Source organism: Mycteria americana (genome assembly GCF_035582795.1).
Source record: "Mycteria americana isolate JAX WOST 10 ecotype Jacksonville Zoo and Gardens chromosome Z unlocalized genomic scaffold, USCA_MyAme_1.0 Scaffold_18, whole genome shotgun sequence".
Classification (NCBI taxonomy): Eukaryota; Metazoa; Chordata; class Aves; order Ciconiiformes; family Ciconiidae; genus Mycteria; species Mycteria americana.
In genome coordinates this window covers 3,952,190-3,977,607 of record NW_027445436.1, presented here as the reverse complement: position 1 = coordinate 3,977,607, position 25,418 = coordinate 3,952,190, and the positions used below count along the sequence as shown (strand labels likewise).

Sequence of the window (25,418 nt, the reverse complement as noted above, 5' to 3'; positions counted from 1 at the left end):
AAGATATTATAGAAAGTTATATTTGCACAGAAAATAAAAGTTAATTACAACTTATTATAAAAATCATACTTAGTTCTAATAAGAAATAAGGTTTCTCATTCTCACAAATCCAGCGTGACAGAAACAAGATGAAAGGCACCATAACATTTTTAGCACACTTTTTACCTTTAATACTGCTAATTTAATTACTAATTAATCAACCACAGGAAGCATATACAACACTGCAATAAATCTAGGAGATATTCTACTGGCTTAAAATATCTTTTCCAACCACATTATCTTATCTTTGCTTAACACTGCACAAACATATTCACAATCTTCAAAACATCTTCGCATTTGTTTTTGTATTTAGTCAAAATCCATTCCAGTCGAAGATAACAAAGCATCACAAGGTTTATTACTCTACCATCTAATTAGCAGAAAAAAACCCACAGACATTATCCACACCAAAAATAAACCATTCTTGGACATAAAAAAAACCCCAAAACAAAACAAAAAACCCCCCACACCACACACAAACCAAAACAAGAAAAACCCAAATCGCACAGAAAAGTATTAAAACTAAAACTTTTATGAGGGTAAAATGATCTGCTAAAAAAAACCCTCTAAAAACCAAATAACTATAAAAAAACCAAACAAGCAGCTCATGATTTCCCTAAAACAAAAGTTTAGACATTGCCTTCATTTCAGTGTGTGTTTAGGTAAAGTTTTTGCCATTTTTGCATCTTTTTTGTTGATCTTCTCCATCTATTCATCCTGTACAAGACAATAACAAATTGCATCTGAAGAGTAAAAAGCTAAATACATAAGTTACATCACTGGTTCCCAAAGTCTTTGGACCAGAAAGAGACAACTCTCATATTTTGACATATTTTATGGACTAACATGAACCTTTAATATTAAAAATTGAAAACACTACTGAAAACATTAATACAATGACCAGTTAAATAAACACTGAAGTAGGAGTTTTTATAATGTGTATTTAAGACTACAGGTGACCAAACTTGTCTTTATAAAATTTAAATATGGATTTTTTTATCTCAAGTATTCTAAAGAAGAAATTAACTAGACAATTAGCCAGTCCATGTTGAATTTACCTTACCAAATGAAGAAATTGCAAAATGCAAATCAGCTTCAAAATTGCACAAAATAAGATTTACTTTAAAATAGCTGCCACAAAAAACTCCACACCTGTATGTTATATTAAAATCTATCTTCCTTTCCTCTTTGAGTTTAAAGTTAAAATGCTACTTTGTGATAATGTATTGGGTTTACATGGCAAGGGTTTGGTAGCAGGGGGGCTGCAGGGGTGGCCTCTATGAGAGGACACCAGGGGCTGCCTCAGTGCCGGACACAGCCGGTTCCAGACAGCTCTGCAACAGACCTACCGCTGCCCAAAACTGGACCAATCAGCGATGCTGGTGGCGCCTCTGTGAAAACATATTTAAGAAAGGGTAAAAAACTGGTGCGGTACAGTGCGAGAAAAGGGGGGGGAACAAAACAAAACAAAACAACACAACAAAAAACTGCGAGAAACAATCTTGCAGAGACCAAGGTCAGCGAAAAAGGAGGGGGAGGAGGAGGCGACGCTCCAGGTGCCAGAGCAGAGATTCCCCTGCAGCTAGTGGAGGACCCCAGCCGGAGCAGGTGGATATGCCCTGGAAGGAATATAAGGAAGCTGCAGCCCGTGGGAAAGGCCCACGCTGGAGCAGGGGAAAAGTGTGAGTAGGGAGGAGCAGCAGAGAGGAACTGTTATGAACTGACTGCAGCCCCCTGTTCCTCATGTGCTGCGGGGGGGGATAAAGGAGTTGGGAATAAAGGAATGAAGTTGAGTCTGGGGAAAAAAGGGGCAGGGGCAAAGCTGTTTTTGTCTTCGTTTTTCACCAGCCTACTCTATTTTTAAATGGCAATAAATTAATTTTCCCCAAGTTGAGTCTGTTTTGCCTGTGACAGTATCTCAACCCATGAGCTTCTTTTCATCTTATTTCCTCCCCATGTCCTGTTGAGGAGGGGGAGTGAGAGCACAGCTGGGTGGGGGTCTGGCAGCCAGCCAAGGTCAACCCACCACAGATAAGTATCTGAAAATATTTTTTTTTTTTTTTACACTTTGCCAACTACCACAACATATACTAGAGCTCTTCTATACCACTAAGCATTATATAATTTTAACATTATTACAGTCATGCTTTTTAACTGAATTAACATAACTAGCAAAGCTGAATCACTGCAGAAGATACCATATTCTTTCATCTCAACTACTGACTTTTATTCAATGACTGCTGTATTAGTCAAATTTATGAATTTTTTCTTCTTCAAAAGGTGTATTCATCAGTGATGCTGAAAAACCTGACAACCTTTTCCTGGTAAAGTTTGACTTTCCTAAATTTCGAGAAGGAATTTATACAGCTGCATAAAATATTTTTGTTGTTATATATGTTGTTGTGTATGTTATGTGTATGTTATGTATGTTGTGTTGTATAACACAATGGGATAACCAAAATTACTTAATCTCAACTGGGTTATTTGACACTGAATCATGATTCATATTTAAAATAATGAAAAAATTGAAAAAGTTGGTTTGCAGCTGGCAGAAAAGGAAAAATAAAAAAGTATTCTCTCCAGGAGTGTTTTCCAAAACATTAGTTTAAAATTGTCCAAATAGCAATAAGTGACAAGGCACTTTTAACACATCCTCTTGAAGACTGCGCTAAAAAAATTAGTGAGGCTTAGGATACACTGTAAGAAATATAATCATAGAAATAAACTGGTCAATACTTTTCTCAAGAGTTATTCAAGCATACTTCAGCATAAAAAAGCAAAATATAAGGTTTATCTTTGCTCTTATAGCAGAGAAAAAGGAATGAACAGAAAGAGTTAAATGCATAAACCTCTTCTGTAGGGGGCAGAAAATGCAGCTTGTACTTGCATGATTTTATTCCCTATAGGACATACATTAGAATGCTTCTCAAATAATTTAAGAAATCAAAATCAGTTCAAATTACATTCTTCCTATTTTATTATCAATACATGTGGACACAACATAGAGGCAATTAAATGAGTTGGAAAATATTATACAGAATATAAATTTACATGTATTTTATATAAGATGAAAGGGAAAACTTTTTAATCACAGAACACTGTGTACAATAGATTGTTTTCTTACAAAACAACACATTACTCATTTTACTGTAAAATCCAAGCACAGACAGAGTGAATGTGGAAATCAAGCATGACATAAGGCCCAGGTGGCCAAGAAAGCCAATAGCATCCTGGCTTGTATCAGAAATAGCGTAGCCAGCAGGAGTAGGGAAGTGATTGTCCCCCTGTACTCGGCACTGGTGAGGCCGCACCTCAAATACTGTGTTCAGTTTTGGGCCCCTCACTACAAGAGAGACATTGAGGTGCTGGAGCGTGTCCAGAGAAGGGCAATGAAGCTGGTGAAGGGTCTGGAGCACAAGTCTTATGAGGAGCGGCTGAGGGAGCTGGGATTGTTTAGCCTGGAGAAAAGGAGGCTCAGGGAAGACCTTATTGCTCTCTACAACTACCTGAAAGGAGGTTGCAGCGAGGTGGGTGTCAGTCTCTTCTCCCCAGTAACAAGCCATAGGACAAGAGGAAATGGCCTCAAGTTGTGCCAGGGGAGGTTTAGATTGGATATTAGGAAAAATTTCTTCACCGAAAGGGTTATGGAGCATTGGAACAGGCTGCCCAGGGAAGTGGTTGAGTCATCATCCCTGGAGGTATTTAAAAGACGTGTAGATGTGGTGCTTAGGGACATGGTTTAGTGGTGGACTTGGCAGTGTTAGGTTAACAGTTGGACTCAATGATCTTAAAGGTCTTTTCCAACCTAAATGATTCTGTGATTATAGTCCTTTACACCAGCTACTTGAAACTACATTTGGCATTAACAACTCTGAAAATAATTGCTTGTTTGCTTAACTATGTATCAGAAAATTTGAGCTAGATCTGTCACTTACACTGTTTTTCTTAAGATAATATAATAACAAATTTATCAATAACTCTCCCTTTCTCCCTGTCATTGCAGCCTAAAATAAGGGAGTGAAGAGTAGGAGAGGTGATGATCTTCCTCATAGTTTGAAAAAGGGATAGAGAAAGTCTTTTTTTTTTTTTTTCCCCATTCCTTGTCCCCATATAGTTATCTTTTTTCTTTTGACTTTTGTATATAATTTAATTTCCAGTGACTTGGAAATAGATCAGCTTTATAAGGTGATCTCTACAGCATTAATTTGGGATGTGGGACAGCTTTATGTCCTTACTTCAAATCTGGCAGATCACCAAACAGAAAGTGATTCTATCGCACTTCACAGAACTGTCTTTATTAGTACATTTTGAGCAGATATTTAATATTTTCTTTTTTGAAATGCTTTCCCGGACCTGAGGAATGTATCCTAAAAAACCTCCACCAAACTCAGTATGTTTCTCTTCATTTGGGGTGGAGGGGGGAGAGGATTGTTTAGATAAATTTGATTTTTTTTTTTAATCCCTATTCTATCAAAAAATCCCAACCAGCTCTATGCCTTGTGAGTGTTTGTTCCTGAACCTGAAGTGAGACACTGTTTCTTTTCCTTGTTTGTTTCAGATGTATTTGAAAAGTGTTCAAACCTCGCTTTGCCTTATCTTGAATTTGAAAGATGGTTTAGGAATGATCTTGGGAATGGGAGTCTGTGGGTGAAAAAATTTGAGATCATTGCAGGATTCTCGTTGGTCAAGAAATAATTTTAGTTTTATAAGCTTTAGGAGAAGGTACATGGTGGCTTTGTTCCACTGAAAGAGACTGCTTGCTTCATAGTTTGTGTAGTTCTAGTGCCACATTTAGGAATAATTACAAGAAAAGTAATCAGAAGGACTTTCAACCTCCACTTCTCTGGGTCTTTAGCTACCGTAAAAATAAGTAAAAGTCCAAATACTTTGAAAAACCAATCTTTTGGGATAGCACATAATTATCTTTGAGGTGAAACAGAGCCCTAGCAGCCTCTCCCACCCAATACAATTCCAAATATTAATGGGAGAAAGGGAGTTGGTAGCGGGGGAGATGAGCTGTGGTTCTCTGACATATTTATAGCAACATTGTCATTCTTATATCATTTCTTTTGTTCTGTGGGCTAGGGTAGAAGCATCTCATAGTGATTCTTTGGACTGTTGATATATTTACTTGTATCTCCTTTTCTGCCTTATTTCCTTCCACAACTAATTAAATAATTAGTTGGCATTAGTAAGGACATAATTAGTAAGGGCATTTAAAAATGCCCTTAATATTGCCTAATAATTAGTAAGGGCATTTAAAAGATGATATTGAATATTTTTAAAGAAAAGGATTTTGTAAGCAGTAGTGTTAAAAGTGTTGTGCAAGTGTGCCTCATTTTAATAATTTCTCCATCTCAGAAATGTAAGATAATCATACTAGAATTAAAAGCTTAAAATAAACTCATCTTGTAGATGCATTTATTATAAACTATTACTGATCTATGTAAGAGTAATGTCTGAATGCTTCATGTTTAAAGCTAAATTTCATATTTAAGTGAAAACTGTCCATTTGCAGACCAGAAAAAATGTTGAGGTAAATGAAGATGGATGCGATATCAGAGGTGCCAAAATTATTAATAAAACAATGTCCGCTTTGTTTTTTAATTTCTTAGGGATTGACTGTTCAAACAAAAGAAATCCCTTAGAATATTATGACAAACTTGGGAAATGCAGCTGTTACTATTAGCTTACTGTAAGATGAAACAGTATGGAAAAAGCGTTCTCTTTAAATAGACAGATATGCTGTTTTATAGTCAGTGCAACAATGATGCTGGCCCATAAATATAGGTGAATTGTTAAAGTCTCTAGATGTGTAGGCAATGAGAGTAACTACATAAAACACAAACTATAGACAAATTTAGAAAAAAGATGGAGATAGCAATTTTATTTTTGTTCAAAACCTGTAAAATTCAAAGAGACAAAAAATTGGTCCAGTGCTAGTAATATCTACTCTCTGTCTATAAATGTAGAACTCTTGTCAGAAAAAGACCTCAATTTCTATATATATATTGCAAATGCACAAACTAAGCAGAAGAGTGTTCAATTGACAAGTATTTTTTTGTCAGACTGTATATTTCTTTATGTAATATATTAATATGAATTAGCTCTTTCCACATGTAAGATCTTGGTGGGAATAAGTACATGTAATTTAACTTCAGGTATTCAAGAAGCAAAATATGCTGGTTCATATTCAGCCGGCTGTCGACCAACACCCCCAGGTCCTTTTCTGCCAGGCAGCTTTCCAGCCACTCTTCCCCAAGCCTGTAGCATTGCATGGGGTTGCTGTGGCCCAAGTGCAGGACCCAGCACTTAGCCTTGTTAAACCTCATACAATTGGCCTCGGCCCATCGATCCAGCCTGTCCAGGTCCCTCTGCAGAGCCTTCCTACCCTCAAGCAGATCAACACTCCTGCACAACTTGGTACTGTCTGCAAACTTACTGAGGGTGCACTCGATCCCCTCATCCAGATCATTGATAAAGATATTAAACAGAACTGGCCCCAACACAGAGCCCTGGGGAACACCACTTGTGACTGGCCGCCAACTGGAGTAAACTCCATTCACCACCACTCTTTGGGCCCAGCCATCCAGCCAGTTTTTTACCCAGTGAAGAGTAATTTCACTTCAATTCAGAAAGCAGAGTCATTTTCATCTTGCAGTGCAATGCAAAGATTAAATATATCTAAAAAGTATGTAGTTCTTTCAAGTGTTGTCATAACTAATGACAGTAATTCAGAACACAAGAAAAATTTTCTTATTATTATAATGAATATATAGCTCAATCTAGATGCTAGAGGAAAAGAAAGTTCAATTTAAAGTGTATTTAAATTGCTACATTCATCAAATCAGCACATTTCATATCATTATAAAGTAACAATAAATCTACCACATGAACACAGTAAAGCAAGGAGATGGGCATACAAATGTAGTTTAATGTTTAGAGTATGCCTACACTATACAGTAGTATATGCAGAGATACCAAAAATTTCTAAGCCATGTTACCTTAGGTACCAAAAGCAGCCCAGTTTTCCCAGCTGTAGCACCAAGAAACAGGATTTGTCAGCTCAGAAAAAGCACTACATTAATGCAGCTATACTGCTTGTGAAATTCTGCCTTGTTCAGTGCCATGTATCACACAAATACAACTGTACCTATAGATGGATTTTGATCAGTAGGAAGATAAATTCCATCTGAGCTTAGTGTTTCTTCTTGGATAGGTGGCTCCGAAGGCCTACACCTAGCCAATAAACACTAGACAGACACATTTGGGTTAAATTAGTAAGTATAAATTTAGGCCTTGGGAGAGACTGAAGACTTGTGGTATTATTTTAAAATGAGCTTTTATTTTGGGGATGTTAAATAAATATTGTAATAAAACTAAAATTTTTTAAACTTACCTTAAAACACTGAAAATCTCCAGTCTCTCCACTGTTTTCAAAAGCTGAGCAATGCCTGCTTGGTCATAAACTATGTCAACAAACTGGACTTCCTGCTGGGAAGTACAGCAGTGGTAAAATGGTAGAGCTTATGACAGACCAGAAAAGAAGATATGAAAATGGAAAGGTGCGTCTAAAAACTGTTTTGAAATGTTGTTTTAGTTTTCAAATTTCAAAAAACAGTTTTCATAATCAAGTAGATTTGATTAATAGTTTTCCCTTACACAGCCTGGAAAGGGATTTCTGTAGGAATCTAAAAGCACATAAAATTTCTTGAGCAACTACCAGTCCATTAAAACACTCATACATAGTCAAAACCAAAAGGCCATAACAGAAATGGTGATACACACAGACATATAGGTTGCAATACCTTCATATTAGATGCCTCAGTTTCCAGCTTTGTTAGGTGATTTGAGTTGTCCTCTAGCTCTTGTCGAAGGTTGGAGTTCTCCATCTTTAATGCCTCAACTTGCTTTAACAACTGGTCATATGAAGCTGCAGCCATCCTGGGCTACCCTCAGCCCTGGAAAAATAAAAGATACTAGATTTACACATTTTCGAAAAAAAACCCCATATCTAAACATAAAATTACATCTCAATCTTTCCCATTTACCACTCAACTTACTAAACATTTCATTTAAATCCATTAAACCAAACTATTAATGCCTAGAACTAACATCAATTCAATGGAAGCCTACTGAAAAAAAACCCAAAACAAAACATTTGATACATGATTCAGCAAATAAAAGATGATAACAAATGCTTTAGGTATTAGGGGAAGCCAGAATACACAAGGGGAAAATCATACCATTATACAAAAGCATCCTTACTTTTAAGTACTTCAATTATAACAATAAGAAACTACGGAGATAATAGATCATATTTAATAATTTTTGAGTAGTCAACAAGCACTGTCAGCCATATCTAAAAGATGCTGACTGCCCACATATTTTTATGAAGTGAAATATAGACACAGATGCTCAGCATTCCTTAGAATAACACACACTAATGAAAACATGTAAAAGGAGAACAGTAAATACTGAGGAATTTTAACAGAACAGAAGCATCAACTGTAATAGTAATCAAGTCTTTTGCAAAAAACTCCAAGGCATAAAGACTAAAATAAATATCCATATATTTCTAAACACAAGAAGTGGAAATACTGCACAGTTAAAGAAACAGATGAAAGGCCATTCTTGATAATATCAAGATACCCTATATTATAAATACAAAGAGGAAGAGTAGGAAAGATATAGTATATAAATCATAAAATAAAATATTATAGTGATTGTGTTAATAAGTCATACATGCATTTTAAGCAATCTTTATTTTGGGTAATATTGTCACACAGTCCTAAAATATTACCACAATTATTCAGCCATTACAAAGAAACAAGAAACACACACACTAACTTAAAAGATAAAATTCAAATTGTTTCCCATTTTCCAAATCCAAAACCCAAAGTTATTCATGTAAAAATAAACAACATAAGATAATTATAGCCTAAGTAACGATGTTTGAAGCTCTTTACATTTGAAGCTATCAATTTCTTATTTGAAAATAAGTCATTCAGCAGAGTAACAGGAAGCATAGCATGTACAAGTTACCCTGCCAATTTCACAGCAAGAATTTCCTAAGCAAATAAGGCACCTGTAACTCAAAAGAGAAAAATATAAAAAGCTTACAGGACAACATTCCTTTTTCATTGCTACTATAGTACTTTGGAAATATCAAACATCTAAAAGCTCATATTTTGTTTTTATTTTATTATGGAACATACTGCAAATACAGTTTGCAAGCTATCTTGAAAATTGTGCTAACAGAAGAGCAATATGTGTACCCCCTCACTAAGCCTTTGACCTCTGTAACTACAAGGTCAAGTAACTGCTTGTGTAATCAGCTTTGCTCCTCCAGACAATTCTTAATTGAATTATCAAGCTAAGTACAAAACAGGTAAAATTATCCAAAAAGGTTGGACTTAGTTCTCCAATATAAATTTTGAAAACTGTTTAATCTTTCAAAATTTAAACTCAATGAAAATATAAACAAGAATATCTATTATTAAATATAGGTACACTAACAAAAGCTTCACTGCATTACATATGGCAAGTTTATTTCATTTTCAAGAAACAAAACTTCATGTCCTAAACACGTCTCATCATTAAAGAAGGGCCAAGAAAGAAATCTGCCATCTGTGGAATTGTGACTTCAAAGACAGAACAAATGGGGGGGGCACACATGACACCACACCTTAATAAATTTCTTTTTCCTAATTGTCCTGGTTTCGGCTGGGATAGAGTTAATTTTCTTCCTAGTAGCTGGTATAGTGCTGTGTTTTGGATTTAGGATGAGAATAATGTCCATAACACACTGATGTCTTGGCTGTTGCTAAGTAGTGTTTACACTGGTCAAGGACTTTTCAGCTTCCCATGCTCTGCCAGGTGCACAAGAAGCTGGGAGGGGGCACAGCCAGGATAGTTGATCCAAACTGGCCAAAGGGCTATTCCATACCATATGATGTCGTGCTCAGTATATAAACTGGGGGGGGAGTTGGCCGGGGGGTAGCAGTCGCTGCTCGGGGTCTGGCTGGACGTCGGTCAGCAGTTGGGGTGGTCAGGGCGGGGTGGTGAGCGGTTGTATCACTAGGTTTTCTTTCTTGGGTTTTGTTCCTCTCTCTCACTCTCTTGTTGTTTTCCTTCTCATTACAATTCATTATTATTATTACTATTATTTTGTTCCAATTATTAAACTGTTCTTATCTCAACCCACAAGTTTTCTTACTTTTGCTCTTCCGATTCTCTCCCCCATCCCACTGGGGTGGGGGAGGGTGAGCGAGTGGCTGTGTGGTGCTTCATTGCCAACTGGGGCTAAACCACCACAGTCCTTTTTGGCGCCCAACGTGGGGCACGAAGGGTTTGAGATAATAACAGATTAACCAGAGCATATTAAGGAATTTAGATCTGTTAATAGATGTGGGACGCGATATTGATTCATCTGTTCTCGGTATTGGTTTATCTGATCTGCATCATGCTCGGTGTTGGTTTTGGCAGTTTGCTGTGCTCTGCTTTAATTGGTGATGTTTTGCCTGTGAGATTTGTTATTAAAACAGTGACCTTGGGTTTATTTTGGTATCTAAGTGCTGTACTGAAACCGTTACTGTATGTTGGGTATCACCTTATGGAGACAATTCGCAATTATACCTCTGAGAGGTTTTTTATGGAGGAAATGCAGAATTGTACCTTCACTACTTTCTTCTACAATGTTTCCTCCTTCGTTACAATAACTTTTCAGTATCTTGAACATCCTTGGGTAGATAAGATACATCTATTGGTATTGCTTGGGAATACTGTTTTGATCTTGTCCAAGATCAGTAAGCAATTTAAGAATATCATCCAGAGATCTGCCCCAAGGCTGGGTAGTTATGAGTGGCAGGGTGTGTGGGATAGCATGGGCAAATGCCCAAGTTATTGGGCACCTCCAGTGTTTTGGAACTTCATCCCTGAACAAATGCAGAATCCTGAAAAATTAGAATATTTGGGAAAAGTATGCTGTCACCGTGGCAATTCCAGAAAGACACAGATCACTGCAATGTGCTGGGGCCTGGCCCATGCCTGCCGAGCCCTGTTCAACACTATTCAGAACCCTCAAGGGTCTGGTGACAAAACCACAGGCACTGCGGCTACTCTGGCCCCCCCTGCGACAGGCACTGCGGCTGTTCCAACCCCCCCCGCGACAGGCACTGCGGCGATTCTAGCCCCCCATGCGACAGGCACTGTGGTCACTCCAGCCCTCCCTGCAACAGATGACGCCATTCAACCAGGGAACCAACCTGTGTCAGTATCAGTCGCCCCTATGCACAAGAAGGAAATCCTGGAAGCGAAAGTCAGCTCGTTTAGAAAGGGAAGATGACAAAGCAGGGCCATCACAAGGAGAGGAAGAGGAAGAAGTTGTGGATGAGATGAAAACCACCCGATCCCTATCCCTGAGTGAGCTGTGAAATATGCAAAAAGATTTCAGCCATCATCCAGGGGAGCATGTTGTCACCTGGCTGCTCCAATGCTGGGATAATGGGGCCAGTAGCCTGGAATTAGAGGGTAAGGAAGCCAAGCAGCTGGGATCCCTTTCTAGGGAAGGGGGCATTGACAAAGTGATTGGAAAAGGGGCACCAGCCCTCAGCCTCTGGAAGCGACTCCTGTCAGCTATGAAGGAACGATATCCCTTCAAGGAAGATGTTATATGTCACCCAGGCAAATGGACCACCATGGAGAGAGGTATCCAGTACCTGAGGGAATTAGCCATGCTGGAGGTGGTTTATGGTGACGTGGATGACAAGCGGTCACCCAAAGATCCAGATGAAGTCCAGTGTACACGACCTATGTGGCCGAACTCGGTACGGAGCACGCCAGCGTCATATGTCAACTCATTGGCAATACTGACCTGGAAAGACGGAGAGGGACTAACTGTGGGTGAAGTGGCTAGTAAGCTCTGGGAACATGAAGAAAGTCTCTCTTCCTCCCTTGTCTCAGCTGTGGAGAAACTGTCCCGGGAGTTCCAACGATTCAAAGAGGATATGTCCTACTCCCCACCTGTACAGACCAGTACCTCAGCCATTAGAAGTCAGTGTTCTTCTGCTCAAGAGAGAGGATATAGAGGGTACACACCACAGGCCACCCTATGCTTTTACCTGCATGACCATGGAGAGGACATGAAGAAGTGGGATGGAAAACCTACCTCGACCCTAGAGTCACGGATATGTTGAGCTGCAAGGAAAAACAATCACCCAAGGGGGTTATTCCAGGAAAATTGCTGCTCCAGTTTCCAGCGGACAGTTCCCCAGACAAAGTAAAAGAGCTGATCTTACTCCTGATTTGAATGAAGAAACTCCTGACTCGTATATACAAGAAATGGGTAACGAATACTATGACCAGGACTAGAGGGGGCCCTGCCTCCAGCCAGGAGGAGGAAAGGGACAACTGGGTTCACTGGACTGTGTGGATTTGATGGCCTGGCACATCAGACCCACAGGAGTATACAGCTCTTGTAGACACCAGTGCACAGTGTACCCTAATGCCTTCAAGCTATATAGGGGCAGAACCCATCTGTATCTCTGGAGTGACAGGGGGATCCCAACAGCTAACTGTATTGGAGGCCGAAGTGAGCCTAACTGGGAATGAGTGGCAAAAGCACCCCATTGTGACTGGCCCAGAGGCTCCGTGCATCCTTGGCATAGACTACCTCAGGAGAGGGTATTTCAAGGACCCAAAAGGGTACCGGTGGGCTTTTGGTATAGCTGCCTTGGAGACGGAGGAAATTAAACAGCTGTCTACCTTGCCTGGTCTCTCAGAAGACCCTTCTGTTGTGGGGTTGCTGAGGGTTGAAGAACAACAGGTGCCGATTGCTACAACGGTGCACCGGAGGCAATATCGCACCAACCGAGACTCCCTGATTCCCATCCATAAGCTGATTCGTTGACTGGAGAGCCAAGGAGTGATCAGCAAGACTCGTTCACCTTTTAACAGCCCTATATGGCCAGTGCAAAAGTCTAATGGAGAGCGGAGACTAACAGGAGACTATTGTGGCCTGAATGAAGTCACGCCACCGCTGAGTGCTGCCGTGCCAGACATGCTGGAACTTCAATATGAACTGGAGTCAAAAGCAGCCAAGTGGTATGCTACAACTGATATCGCTAATGCATTTTTCTCAATCCCTTTGGCAGCAGAGTGCAGGCCACAGTTTGCTTTCACTTGGAGGGGCGTTCACTACACTTGGAATCGACTGCCCCAGGGGTGGAAACACAGTCCCACCATTTGCCATGGACTGATCCAGATGGCACTGGAACAGGGTGAAGCTCCAGAACATCTGCAATATATTGATGACATCATCATGTGGGGCAATACAGCAGAAGAAGTTTTTGAGAAAGGGAAGAAAATAGTCCAGATCCTCCTGAAAGCTGGTTTTGCCATAAAACAAAGTAAGGACAAGGGATCTGCACAGGAGATCCAGGTTTTAGGACTAAAATGGCAAGATGGACGTCGTCAGATCCCAATGGATGTGATCAACAAAATAACAGCCATGTCTCCACCAACTAGCAAAAAGGAAACACAAGCTTTCTTAGGCGTTGTGGGTTTTTGGAGAATGCATATTCCAAATTACAGTCTTGATTGTAAGCCCTCTCTATCAAGTGACCTGGAAGAAGAACGATTTCAAATGGGGCCCTGAGCAACAACAAGCCTTTGAACAAATTAAACAGGAGATAGTTCATGCAGTAGCCCTTGGGCCAGTCTGGGCAGGGCAAGATGTAAAAAATGCGCTCTACACTGCAGCCGGGGAGAATGGCCCTACCTGGAGCCTCTGGCAGAAAGCACCAGGGGAGACTCGAGGTCGACCCTTAGGGTTTTGGAGTCGGGGATACAGAGGATCCGAGGCCCACTATACTCCAACTGGAAAAGAGATATTGGCAGCATATGAAGGGGTTCGAGCTGCTTTGGAAGTGGTTGGTACTGAAGCACAGCTCCTCCTGGCACCCCAACTGCCGGTGCTGGGCTGGATGTTCAAAGGGAGGGTCCCCTCTACACATCATGCAACTGATGCTACGTGGAGTAATTGGGTTGCACTGATCACACAACGGGCTTGAATAGGGAACCCCAGTCGCCCAGGAATCTTGGAAGTAATCACGGACTGGCCAGAAGGCAAAGATTTCGGAATATCGCCAGAGGAGGAGGTGATGGGTGCTGAGGAGGCCCCACTGTACAATCAACTACCAGAAAATGAGAAGCAGTATGCCCTGTTCACTGATGGGTCCTGTCATATTGTAGGAAAGCATCAGAGGTGGAAGGCTGCTGTATGGAGTCCTACACGACAAGTTGCAGAAACTGCTGAAGAAGGTGAATCAAGCCAATTTGCAGAAGTAAAGGCCATCCAGTTGGCTTTAGACATTGCTGAACGAGAAAAACGGCCACTGCTCTAGCTCTATACTGATTCATGGATGGTGACAAATGCCCTGTGGGGGTGGTTGCAGCAATGGAAACAGAACAATTGGCAGCGCAGAGGCAAACCCATCTGGGCTGCCACATTGTGGCAAGATATTGCTGCCCGGGTAGAGAACCAGGTTGTAAAAGTACGTCACGTAGATGCTCATGTACCCAAGAGTCAGGCCACTGAAGAACATCAAAACAACCAGCAGGTGGATCAGGCTGCCAAGATTGAAGTGGCTCAGGTAGATCTGGACTGGCAACATAAGGGTGAATTATTTATAGCTTGGTGGGCCCATAACACCTCAGGCCATCAAGGAAGAGATGAAACATATAGATGGGCTCGTGATTGAGGGGTGGACTGGACCATGGACACTATTGCACAGGTTATCCATGAATGTGAAACATGCACTGCAATTAAACAAGCCAAGTGGTTAAAGCCTCTGTGGTATGGAGAGTGATGGCTGACATATCAATATGGGGAGGCCTGGCAGACTGATTCTATCACACTCCCACAAACCCGCCAAGGCAAGCACCACGTGCTTACAATGGTGGAAGCAACCACCGGATGGTTGGAAACATATCCTGTACCCCATGCCACCAGCCACAACACTATCCTGGGCCTTGAAAAGCAAGTCCTATGGCAACATGACACCCCAGGAAGAACGGAGTCAGACAACAGGACTCATTTCTGAAACAACCTCATAGACACCTGGGCCAAAGAGCATGGCATTGAGTGGGTATATCCCATCCCCTGTCATGCACCAGCCTCCGGGAAAATTGAACGATACAATGGACTGTTAAAGACTACACTGCGAGCAATGGGTGGTGGGACATTCAAACATTGGGATACACATTTAGCAAAGGCCACCTGGTTAGTCAACACTAGGGGATCTGCCAATCGAGCTGGCCCTGCCCAATCAAAACTCTTATGCACTGTGGAAGGGGATAAGGTCCCTGTAGTGCACATAAAAAAACATGCTGGGGAAGACAGTCTGGGTTACTCCTGCCTCAGGCAAAGGCAAACCCATTTGTGGGATTGCTTTTGCTCAAGGACCTGGGTGCACTTGGTGGGTAATACGAAAGGATGGGCAAGTTCGCTGTGTACCTCAAGGGGATTTGATTTTGGGTGTGAATAGCTGATGATTTGAATTGTATGATGTTAATTGCTATATAATACTGTATGTCATCACTTTTATGGTTGCTATACACTATATCAACGGTATTTCAGTGAGAATCACCCAGCTTAATGAAGAATGAACTTTGATGAAACCAAGCAAAGTGCAGCAGTGATGGAACCAGAACTGGCTTCAGCATGCAACAATCCAACACCACACACCATCTCTCCTGCCCTGAAACACTTATGAGAGATGGCACCCAAATTCATGGACTAAATGAACTCAATGGACATTTTAGAGGGATGGCCCATAGACCAAGGGAATGATAGCTGTGTGTCTATATCAAAAGACAGGGAAAGTGGTGGTGATTAATTGGGATGTATTGGAAAGGGTAGAACCCGGGCATGACGTAGATGGTATAGAATAAGGGGTGGATACCGTCCTGGTTTTGGCTGGGATAGAGTTAATTTTCTTCCTAGTAGCTGGTATAGTGCTGTGTTTTGGATTTAGGATGAGAATAACGTTGATAACACACTGATGTTTTGGCTGTTGCTAAGCGGTGTTTACACTGGTCAAGGACTTTTTTTTTCAGCTCCCCATGCTCTGCCAGGTGCCCAAGAGATGGGAGGGGGCACAGCCAGGACAGCTGACCCCAACTGGCCAAAGGGCTATTCCATACTATATGACGTCATGCTCAGCAATAAAAGCTGGGCAAAGAAGGAGCAAGGGGTGGGAGGGGGGTCATTCAGATGAAGAAGGCCTGCTTTCCTGGAAATTTCTAAACATCTGCCTGCCAATGGGAAGTAGCAAATTAATTCCTTATTTTGCTTTGCTTGCATGCGCACCTTTTGCTTTACCTATTAAACTGTCTTTATCTCAACCCACGAGTTTTTGCACTATTGCAACTTCTGATTCTCTCCCCCATCCCACTGTGTGGGATGCCTACCAGGGTTAAACCATAACAGTATGAAAGGTCAGATAAAATGAAGAACATGATATTTTTATCCTTCTGTCAACTGAGAAATTCTCACTCATGCATTTCAAAGTTAAAATAATTAGCCACATTAACAAGATGTATAAACACAAAAAACCAAAATGTAGAAAAATGAATGAGGGGAGGAGCTACAGTAGAAGAATAGCAATTGGATAGCTCTGTTGTTTTATATGAAAAATAAGCTTAAACATACTTATATTAAATGAGTAAGGATCCAGTTACTGAAGGGGAGGGCCAAGTAATGCATCTTAAATGAAGTGGCTGTCAGCTCTCTACAAAACCAACTTTAAGGCTATATTTCACAACAAAAAAGTTTTACTTACTACATACCCAATAATATTTTTTTTCCTTTAAAGAAATGAGCTCCAAATAAAATCCACCAAAATTCTCTTAGCTGAAACACTATTAAATGCTTTCAAGTAACAAAAATAAGAGGCTTATTCAGTAAATTGTTAATGTCAATTGACTCGATAAGACTCAGAGCAGAATTAAAGATTGTCTTTAGACAATCTGTTGCTACAACTCACTTAGCATATGAAAATTAGAAGCAAATCCAAAGAACAAATTTTTTTACATGTATTTTTACCTTCTCCTCCTCCTGATATAAGTATGTAAGTTTCCAAGTGCCCTCTTCCTGTTGTGTAATGTTTGTTGGTTTGGTTTTTTTTTTTTTTTTTAACAACATTGAAGTGGGACATCAGTGCTAAGAGACAGTATTTTACCTTTGACTAGGAGTCACTTATTGATTTATTCAGATGTCAAGTATTACTCCACAGGTTTTCAGATTAAAACTATTTGAATTAGTTGATTACCACAAACTGGGTAATCCAAAACATCCCCAATTTTTATTAAATAACACATGTCCAAATGGACAATAAACTACACTTTGCTCTAGGCCCTCTTCAGCCAGACAGAGTTCACAGCCATGTATTTCCTCATTCGCAGCAGAGACCATATAGCGAGTCCAAAGTAAAGCAAGGAATGGTTTACACTTGGCCCTTTTGTCTAAAGATGTAACACTGCACACATACACAGAAACATATTCAAGATCCATGGGGCCAGAATCAGCTTAGTCAAGAATAAATACGACTCTCCACTCTAGGTATGAAGTCACTATACTGGGGAGTCGAGGGGAAAAGAAAGAAGAATCGTTTGTTCTAATACCAATTTCACACTTTATCAAACCCAAAGGAAAATACATGGCACACAGAAAACAACCCACCTTTGGTAAGTTCACTATTATGATTGAGAGTCAAGCTCCCTTTTGCACTCTAAATCCGAGTTTCTTTTTGCAGAGTGGTCCAGATTCAAATGGAAGAACGGAGATACCCCTATTGCCAGATTTACTCCAAGAAATAACTCTGGGGATGTAGGAACTTCAGGCTTTAACTCCATCAATATAAGAAACACCTCAAATCTAGGTTTCCTAGTTTCCTAATCCATTTTCTCATTCTTAGGAGATGGAGGAAAAGAAATCTCTTACCAAAGTAAAATGAAATTATGACAAGAAATTTCACTATGCTGTACTGAATCGGCAGTTTGCATAAATACACATATCAAAGCAGAATTTCAAGTTGGATATAACTCTTTCAGACACTAAAACCAAAATTAATCAGCAGCCTAAATTTATGCAAATGTACTGTTAAGATTTAGACACATTTTTCTACATTAAGAAAATTTTATTAGTTATAACTGCACAGGAAACAGGAATTTAGATGTGCTCTTTTTAGTCTGAAATCCCCATAGAGATAGGCAAAAATACCAGTATTCTCTGAAAACTTACAATTTTACATTGATCAGTGTTCTTTTTTATTTGAAATCAATAAACAATATACTCAACATACCCTGAAGAGGTTCTGCTTAAGAACCCCAAGTTCAACAATTTATGATATATTAATTAAATCTTCTTATGGAAATATTTCAGCCTCCATTACTAGGTATTTTTCAGTCATAAATGCTATTACTACCAGAACTTCCTGTAGAACGAATTAGTCTTTTCAGAACAGAGGTTAAAGAATAATTTAAAATGTAAAACCCTAACATGTCTTTTTCTACAGAGACATGTCTTTTTCTACAGAATACAGAGAATACTAGCACTGTCTATACATATAGACAATATTTTCACTACAAGCTATTTGTTTCAACTTTAAAAATCTTCAACTGAACAATTATTCAGTCACACATGGTAACTGAGGCTGATTTTTTTGTTTTGTTAGTGAATAAGTTGTATAGCTACTTCAGAGAACAAAAATCAGTGGAAAAAAACAAAACTATTTTCTCCAGTAAGGCCCAATCCAAACAATACTGAAGTCAACTGGGGCTCCAGTTTATTACACTGATTTTGGATTATGAACTTTGTTGAAAGAGCAATAAATCAGATGTCTGACTCACTAATAAGGAAACAGAATTTAGCATTCTACTATCACCACTACTGCTAAGCAGATGTGCTAACGACCAAAGATTTTTTCACAATGTAGTTACTATTCTTAAGATAACAAATTATGATCATTGTGCCTACAGTTCATTAATATCTAGATTATAATTTAGTACTGTTAGAAAGGACTATCAACTCTAAGACAAATATCTCATCCTTATTACTCTTTACTATTCTGTTAGTTTTTGTAATTCATTCCCAGGTGACTAATGGGGAATTGTTTCTTCAAGGGCATATCACACTGAATTCAGGAAAAACACCCAAACTTATTCAGTGGTAGATCATACTGTTATTAAAGCATATTTTTGAGATTTTCAAATTAGTTTCTTATTAATCCTTTTAACACATTTCAAAACATTTTTTGAAATACTAAGTCTAAGCGTTCTGACTTGCAGGAGATTACTGCTAATGCTGGGATGGCTGGAACAGTGCCTGCCCTACCCATCTCTGCAAGGTTCCCACCCAGGGAAGACAGGAGGGCTCAGCTGCTCACATAGCAGCTACTGAACCACTGCAGATTACTGCCTGACTACTAATGTAATCTGAAATAAGCATGTGTTTCACTTAATATGCTGGGCCATTAACTGCAATGGTTCAACAGCTATATTTACAAAAGACAAGCAGGGCTGACAGACAGAGGCAAAAACCCTGCACAGCTGTTCTAAGGTAAGCCAGCTTCACTCATTAATTTCAGGCATAAACATACAATTTTTATATAGTTACTTTTATCAATACACTTAAAACATCAAGAAAATCAAGTAAGGTTTATTTCACATCATTTTTTTTAATATATCAAACCATGCTGATTTGCATTAATTCAATTGCTCTGTTGCCCGAATCTTTTATCAGCTTCTCCACTCTTCTGTCTGAAGCTTGACTTCAGGTTAAATGGTTTATATATAGATATCCTTCTGCTTGCCCTTTTTCAAATCTGGCAAAATATCAGCAGTCTTCCAAGTCTTTTTTGGCACTTAAAAATTTATCAAAGTATCAGCGGGACAGAGACTGTCTTAGAATAGAATCATAGAATTGTTTAGGTTAGAAAAGACCTTTAAGATCATTGAGTCCAACTGTTAACCTAGCACTGCCAAGTCCACCACTAAACCATGTCCCTAAGCACCACATCTACACGTCTTATCCAGTTCAGTTTGGGGCAAGTTTTCCAGGCTTGCTAATTTAAAAATACTTATCCTTCACAGGTTTTAATAGTCTCCCTGTATACTCACTGAAAAATACTCCATCCTCCTCAGGTGACAAAAGCCCATTATCCTGATTCTTTCCAGATAGAGCACAAAAATATTCATGCCTTTTCCAGTATCACACTGAAAAAAAAAAATCACGATATTTCCACCTGGTGGCATGCCTTACTAAAATGGCTTTTGTTGTGAACCTATTTAATCTTCCTACCCCTATACACATCGAAGAACAAACCCAAAAATGCCTACTCAGTAGAAAGGAGGTTATTTTGTTTGTTTTTTTCCTTATCTGGGCTATGTGGGCACAGAGACATAATGAGGACACTAAAAAGGCTTTAAGGCTTTGGGTATAGTTAAACAGAATTAAGAAAACATTATGGAATAAGAGTGTCCATGAATGGAACAGCAGTGTTATAAATCTCGTACCTTCAGTTCCTATTCTCATTCATTTTGCATTAAGTGTGCCCAGGTCATCAGTCAGAGAGATGCGGGAAGGAGTAGAAAACAGCCATCACTGAAAACTGTTCTTTGGTTGTTCACGAGCTTGTTGTTTTAGTAACAAGGACTTTGTTGCAAACTCAGTAAGTTACAGTTGTCTTTGTCAAACCTTTTTTGTGCATCGTTGCATTTAACAGAACTAAAGAGGAAGAAAAAAAAATGTTTTATCAGTTTCTTGGAGTCTCCTTAAAAATACAGAAGTCTGGTTCTAGGAAACTACTTTCAGTGCATATATTTGTGTATTTTAAAAGAACCGTAATTTTGATAAAATATTCAGAAATTTTTAAGTGCATTAGAAATCACAAAAAAGTGAACCAAATACTAAAAATAAAGTATAAAAATATTAAGGTGCACTTTCAACAGAACAAACAACAGAGGAAGGAAAGATTTAAGTTGGAATTAATCTATATTGTATTATTCATATATGCACAGCAATTTAATAAAAATACTTCTGTATAAACTAAAAAGTTGTACATTTCCTGCTACATCTTTAAAAGGCATCTTTCAACATATGACTATCCAAACCAGTCTAAACTGAGTTTTGCCGATCCACTGAAGAAAAATATCAAATTAAAAATGCTCCCTATAGTTCATAGTTAAAGTCCTACACCTAAGTCAACAGAAAAGATTTTAAGTTTTGACTCAAATACTAAATACGATCAAATAATTCAGCAGCATGTGTCTTCCAAAAATCTTGTTTTTGCAAAACCAAGGTGTATTTTTATGGCAATGACCTAACTACTAGAATAAAAGCTGCATATCTGACAAAGAGAAAGGACCCACCCATTAACATCTCCCAGAGCATTCAGATTAAATCACAGATCTAAGCATATCTTTGCAATGTTAAATAAATTTTTAAGTAGTCAGAGAATTTTAGGGTTCGTTAAACATACAACATTCCTCTTATAAGAATCCTCAGTATTTCTGCTACTACATAGCTCGCAGTTGGCCACCTATCAGTGCATTTCTGAGTGCAGCAGTACAGACCAGCTTCCCGTCCCTTTACAGCTCTCATTTTCCAGCTAAAAGAAAAAGCTGCTGCAGTGAAGCGCAGGGGCGGCACCGCCGTGTCCTGTAACTAACAAGGCCAGGCTGGTGCCACACGCAAGGAAGCTCCTTACCGTTTCACAACGGGACGTGCATCATCCCCAGAGGAACACGTACATGTTCCGACCCCACAGGCAAGGGCTGCGCATCCTGAAATACCTGCCTCCCCTCCCCCTTCTCCGCATCGCTGCAGAGCGGCACAGCCGCGCCAGGGCACAGCAGTAGAGGCTTTGTAACCCTCGCCGGCAGCTACCGCTGTGGCAGCGCGAGGTGGCAGGACTACCTCAGCCCTGCCCGCAGTATATCCCTTCCATTCTTCGTTATCTGATGCTCCTTAGATACGGTTCCCCCCCCCTTCCCCGCCCCTTTTTATGTCAACAGCTTTTTTTTTTTTTCCCCACCTATTTTAACCACAAAAGCGTTTTTTCTCCCTTTCCGGCTCCGTCTGCCTCCGTCACAGGCGCGGCTGAGCACCGCAGGGACCCGTCCTCGGTTCCCCCCGCAGCAAGGCCACGAGGATCCGGCGGCCCTGTGCCGCCGCGCGCGCGCACACACACACGCACACACACACACACACACACACACACGCGCGCACTCGCTCTCTCTCTCTCGCGCTCTCACTCACCCCATCTCCGCAACCACTTGTGCTTCAATTCCGCTACCGGCAGCCCCACCCGCGCCCAGCGGCTGCGCTAGTGCCGCGACCACTACGCCCCCCGCGGTCACGTGCCGCCCGGCGCCGCCGCACAGCCAATGGGGCGGCGCGCTCCGGAAACTGTCGTCCGTCCCGTCCTTCCCCCTCACCGGAAAACTGTTGCGTACTCCGGGCATTGCCCCAGGCGGGAGAGCTCCGGCGAGGGCAGCTTCCTGAAAACGCACGTTTCGCCGCATTTAGCACTTGCTGAGACAACGGCGAGCTGCTTCTCTCGGCACCGGGAGCAGCCCTACCAAACACAGCACACGTCACCGACATTAAATGCTTCAGAGGGGCTAACGAGCAGCCGTACAGATTGGACAGCACTATCACGAAGGGGGCACTTCCCCTGAGTGGCTACCGCGTTCCTCCTAAACGCGGATTCACCCGCAGCGTTAAGGGGCAAAAAAAATAAATAGTAAAAAAGTAAACCCACACCACGCGGCCGCCAACAGCGAAATGCAGGACCCAAGGGTATACGTCTGCCTGAAAGTTAATGCAAACGAGGCTAGACAAGTGAAAGCACTAGTTGTGTAGTCTAGCAGGAGCTGGTGGAAGGCCAGGGCTTACGTAAAGCTGATAAGGGGGATTCAGACTGGAAAGCAGAATGTCTAATCAAGAATTACTGTCCTTGGGAGTAAAGCACATCCTGGAGAAATATGTAAGCTAATTAAGATGTTTTTGGACAATCTGAAACTGCTAGCAGAAGCACCCTCACATGAACTATCCTCATTATAACACTAAAAGTCACACTCCTCGAGCTGGAGACCCCGGCCCAAGCAGAGACCCCTCACCTTTGAGCATGCGCAGAATATTAAATAGCACTGTAGCTTTAAGTTGAAACAAGAGAAATGTAGACCAATAGAAAACTGCTTTGTGTAATTACTTATACATATGCATAACTAGACTGTATAAATACTGTACCTGCATGACCAAACTTTGCGCTAGTTTTGTGGAGTTACCTCCTAGCACCCATCTCTGCGCAGACATGAAATAAAATACCTCTGCCCTGTGTGTGTATATTGGCGTCTCACACACTGGGTAAACGACCTCACACTTGTGAGATAACAGTTGCATCTGAATAACTCTGTGCAAAGACACTTTCATTCCAGAATAACAAGGCTGTGTTTATCTCAACCAATATTACAACGCTATGGAAAGGACACACCACTAAGTACCTTAAGCCATCTAAAATCTGTTGCCAGTCTGAATACACCTACTATACACACATTACAGAATACAGAATATGATTTCTGTTAATGCACATGTGACCAGTACCCCCTGCTCCTGACCCCTGGTAGCACGGTTAGCATAACCACCACCATTTTCTAAGACAAACAGCCATAATATGTAAGCGTGCTGATCACATATCACCCCCTTCTCTCTTCTTTTCCACGCTGTGGTTGTCACCAGGATGTGATAACCCCCATTATAGAACAGATAAACCCCCTGTCAGCATTAGGATGAGACTATTTGCCCACCAAGCATCATTGCCAGGATGTGGTGCCACCCAATATGGAACAGGGAAGCATAACAGCACATGAGATATTGACTATAAAATCAAGCAGCTGCAAGTCCTAAGTGTGACTTAGACCAGAACTGCTGCTGGATGGCAAAACCCATGATCCCCCGGTGGTCAGGGACGCCTCCACCATTGTCTTATTCCTCCAAGGATTGAGTACTCATATTCTTTTAGGTAAAGTCTGAATCTAGATTATGATTACTGTATCACATGCCGATTATTAAGAACTTGACCCAATCTGGTGACTTAAAAGTCTAGGTAACTAAAAACTCTAGATAGTAAGAAAGCTACACTGATTACTAGAAATTCTGTTTAACTGAAAGCTATGCTAATCGCTAGAAATTCTGTGTAACAATAAGCTAATAATCCCTAGAAGAACCTGCCTGTCCCTGTAGCATTAAGCAACAACATATGCTCGTATTCCAACTTTTGGGTAGGTTTTGAACCACTGAGAGGGCAGGCCAGATGTTATCATAAATGCAAAAGCATCTCCAATTCTGTATTTCAGCGTTAATACTTACTCTGTATTCATGGGTAAGATATTTAAATTCTTCCTGTAGAAAATCTCACAAGTATCTGCATCACTCAGGTTGTGAAGATTATCATTCTATTTCTCCTTTCAATAAATGACACAGCATTGATAATATTCGGGTATAGAAAAAGAAAAAGGTTCTACATGTACTAGAACAGCCAAAGCTGAACGAATCAGCGAAGCTGGTAGCATCTCTGTGAAAACATATTTTAAAAAGGGTAGAAAACACCAGACAGAGAGAAGAGAAAGGGAACAAAAAGAGTGAGAAACAGAGGGAACACCAAGGCCAGAGAAAGGAGGAGGAAGAGCTCCATGGCAGAGCAGATATTCCCTGCAGCCCATGGAGAACATATGCTGAAGCAGGTGGATATTCCTGAAGGAACTGCTGCCTATGGAGAACCCATGCCAGAGCAGGGGAAAAGAGAGAATGAAGGAGCAGCAGAGAGAAATTGTTATGTACTGACTGTAAACACACACATCCCCATACCCATTCCCCACCCCCCTGCACCATTGGGAGGGATTAGAGGAGTCTGGAGTGGAGTAAAGTTGGGGGGGAGGAAAGGTCTTGTTTTAATGTTTGTCATCTTGTTTCTCACTACCCAAATCAATATCTATTTTAATTGGCAATAAATTAATTTTCTTCAAGTTGAGTCTGTTTTGGCAGTAATTGGTAAGCAATCTCCCTGTCTTTATCTTGACCCACAAGCTTTCTCACTCCTGTTCATCCTATTTCCTCCTGGGGGGGGGGGGCTGGCTGTTAGTGAGCAGCTGGGTGGGAGTTTTTCCTTTTAGCCAAGGCTAACCCACCACACCAACATCTCAGCAAAAGAGTGATTGATAGAATAAATTTAAAAGTGCAATGGTTTGAGCAAAGCAAGTGAATGCCTTTCCCTTATGGCATGTTAAAAACTATGGAGATATTTGCTTATGCAAGT

General features: G+C 40.6%; 1 protein-coding gene across 23 annotated transcripts in view; it reads right to left on the bottom strand.

The window, feature by feature from the left end:
- The window catches only part of LOC142402959 (adenomatous polyposis coli protein-like), a 185,389-nt gene that overhangs the window by 91,510 nt on the left and 68,461 nt on the right, over nucleotides 1–25,418 (bottom strand). For 8 of the 23 annotated variants that reach the window (XM_075488939.1, XM_075488952.1, XM_075488937.1 and 5 more), the window contains one exon: nucleotides 7,848–8,000. In XM_075488939.1, coding sequence (XP_075345054.1) covers nucleotides 7,848–7,982 — 135 coding nt within the window. In that variant the 5' untranslated portion in view covers nucleotides 7,983–8,000. Of the gene's footprint in view, nucleotides 1–7,847; nucleotides 8,001–11,914; nucleotides 12,064–12,208; nucleotides 12,232–20,220; nucleotides 20,317–20,616; nucleotides 20,828–21,581; nucleotides 21,599–21,809; nucleotides 22,020–22,136; nucleotides 22,326–22,360; nucleotides 22,456–25,418 lie in introns of those variants that run through there. The other 15 variants (XM_075488956.1, XM_075488957.1, XM_075488958.1 and 12 more) reach the window with 12 other exon arrangements.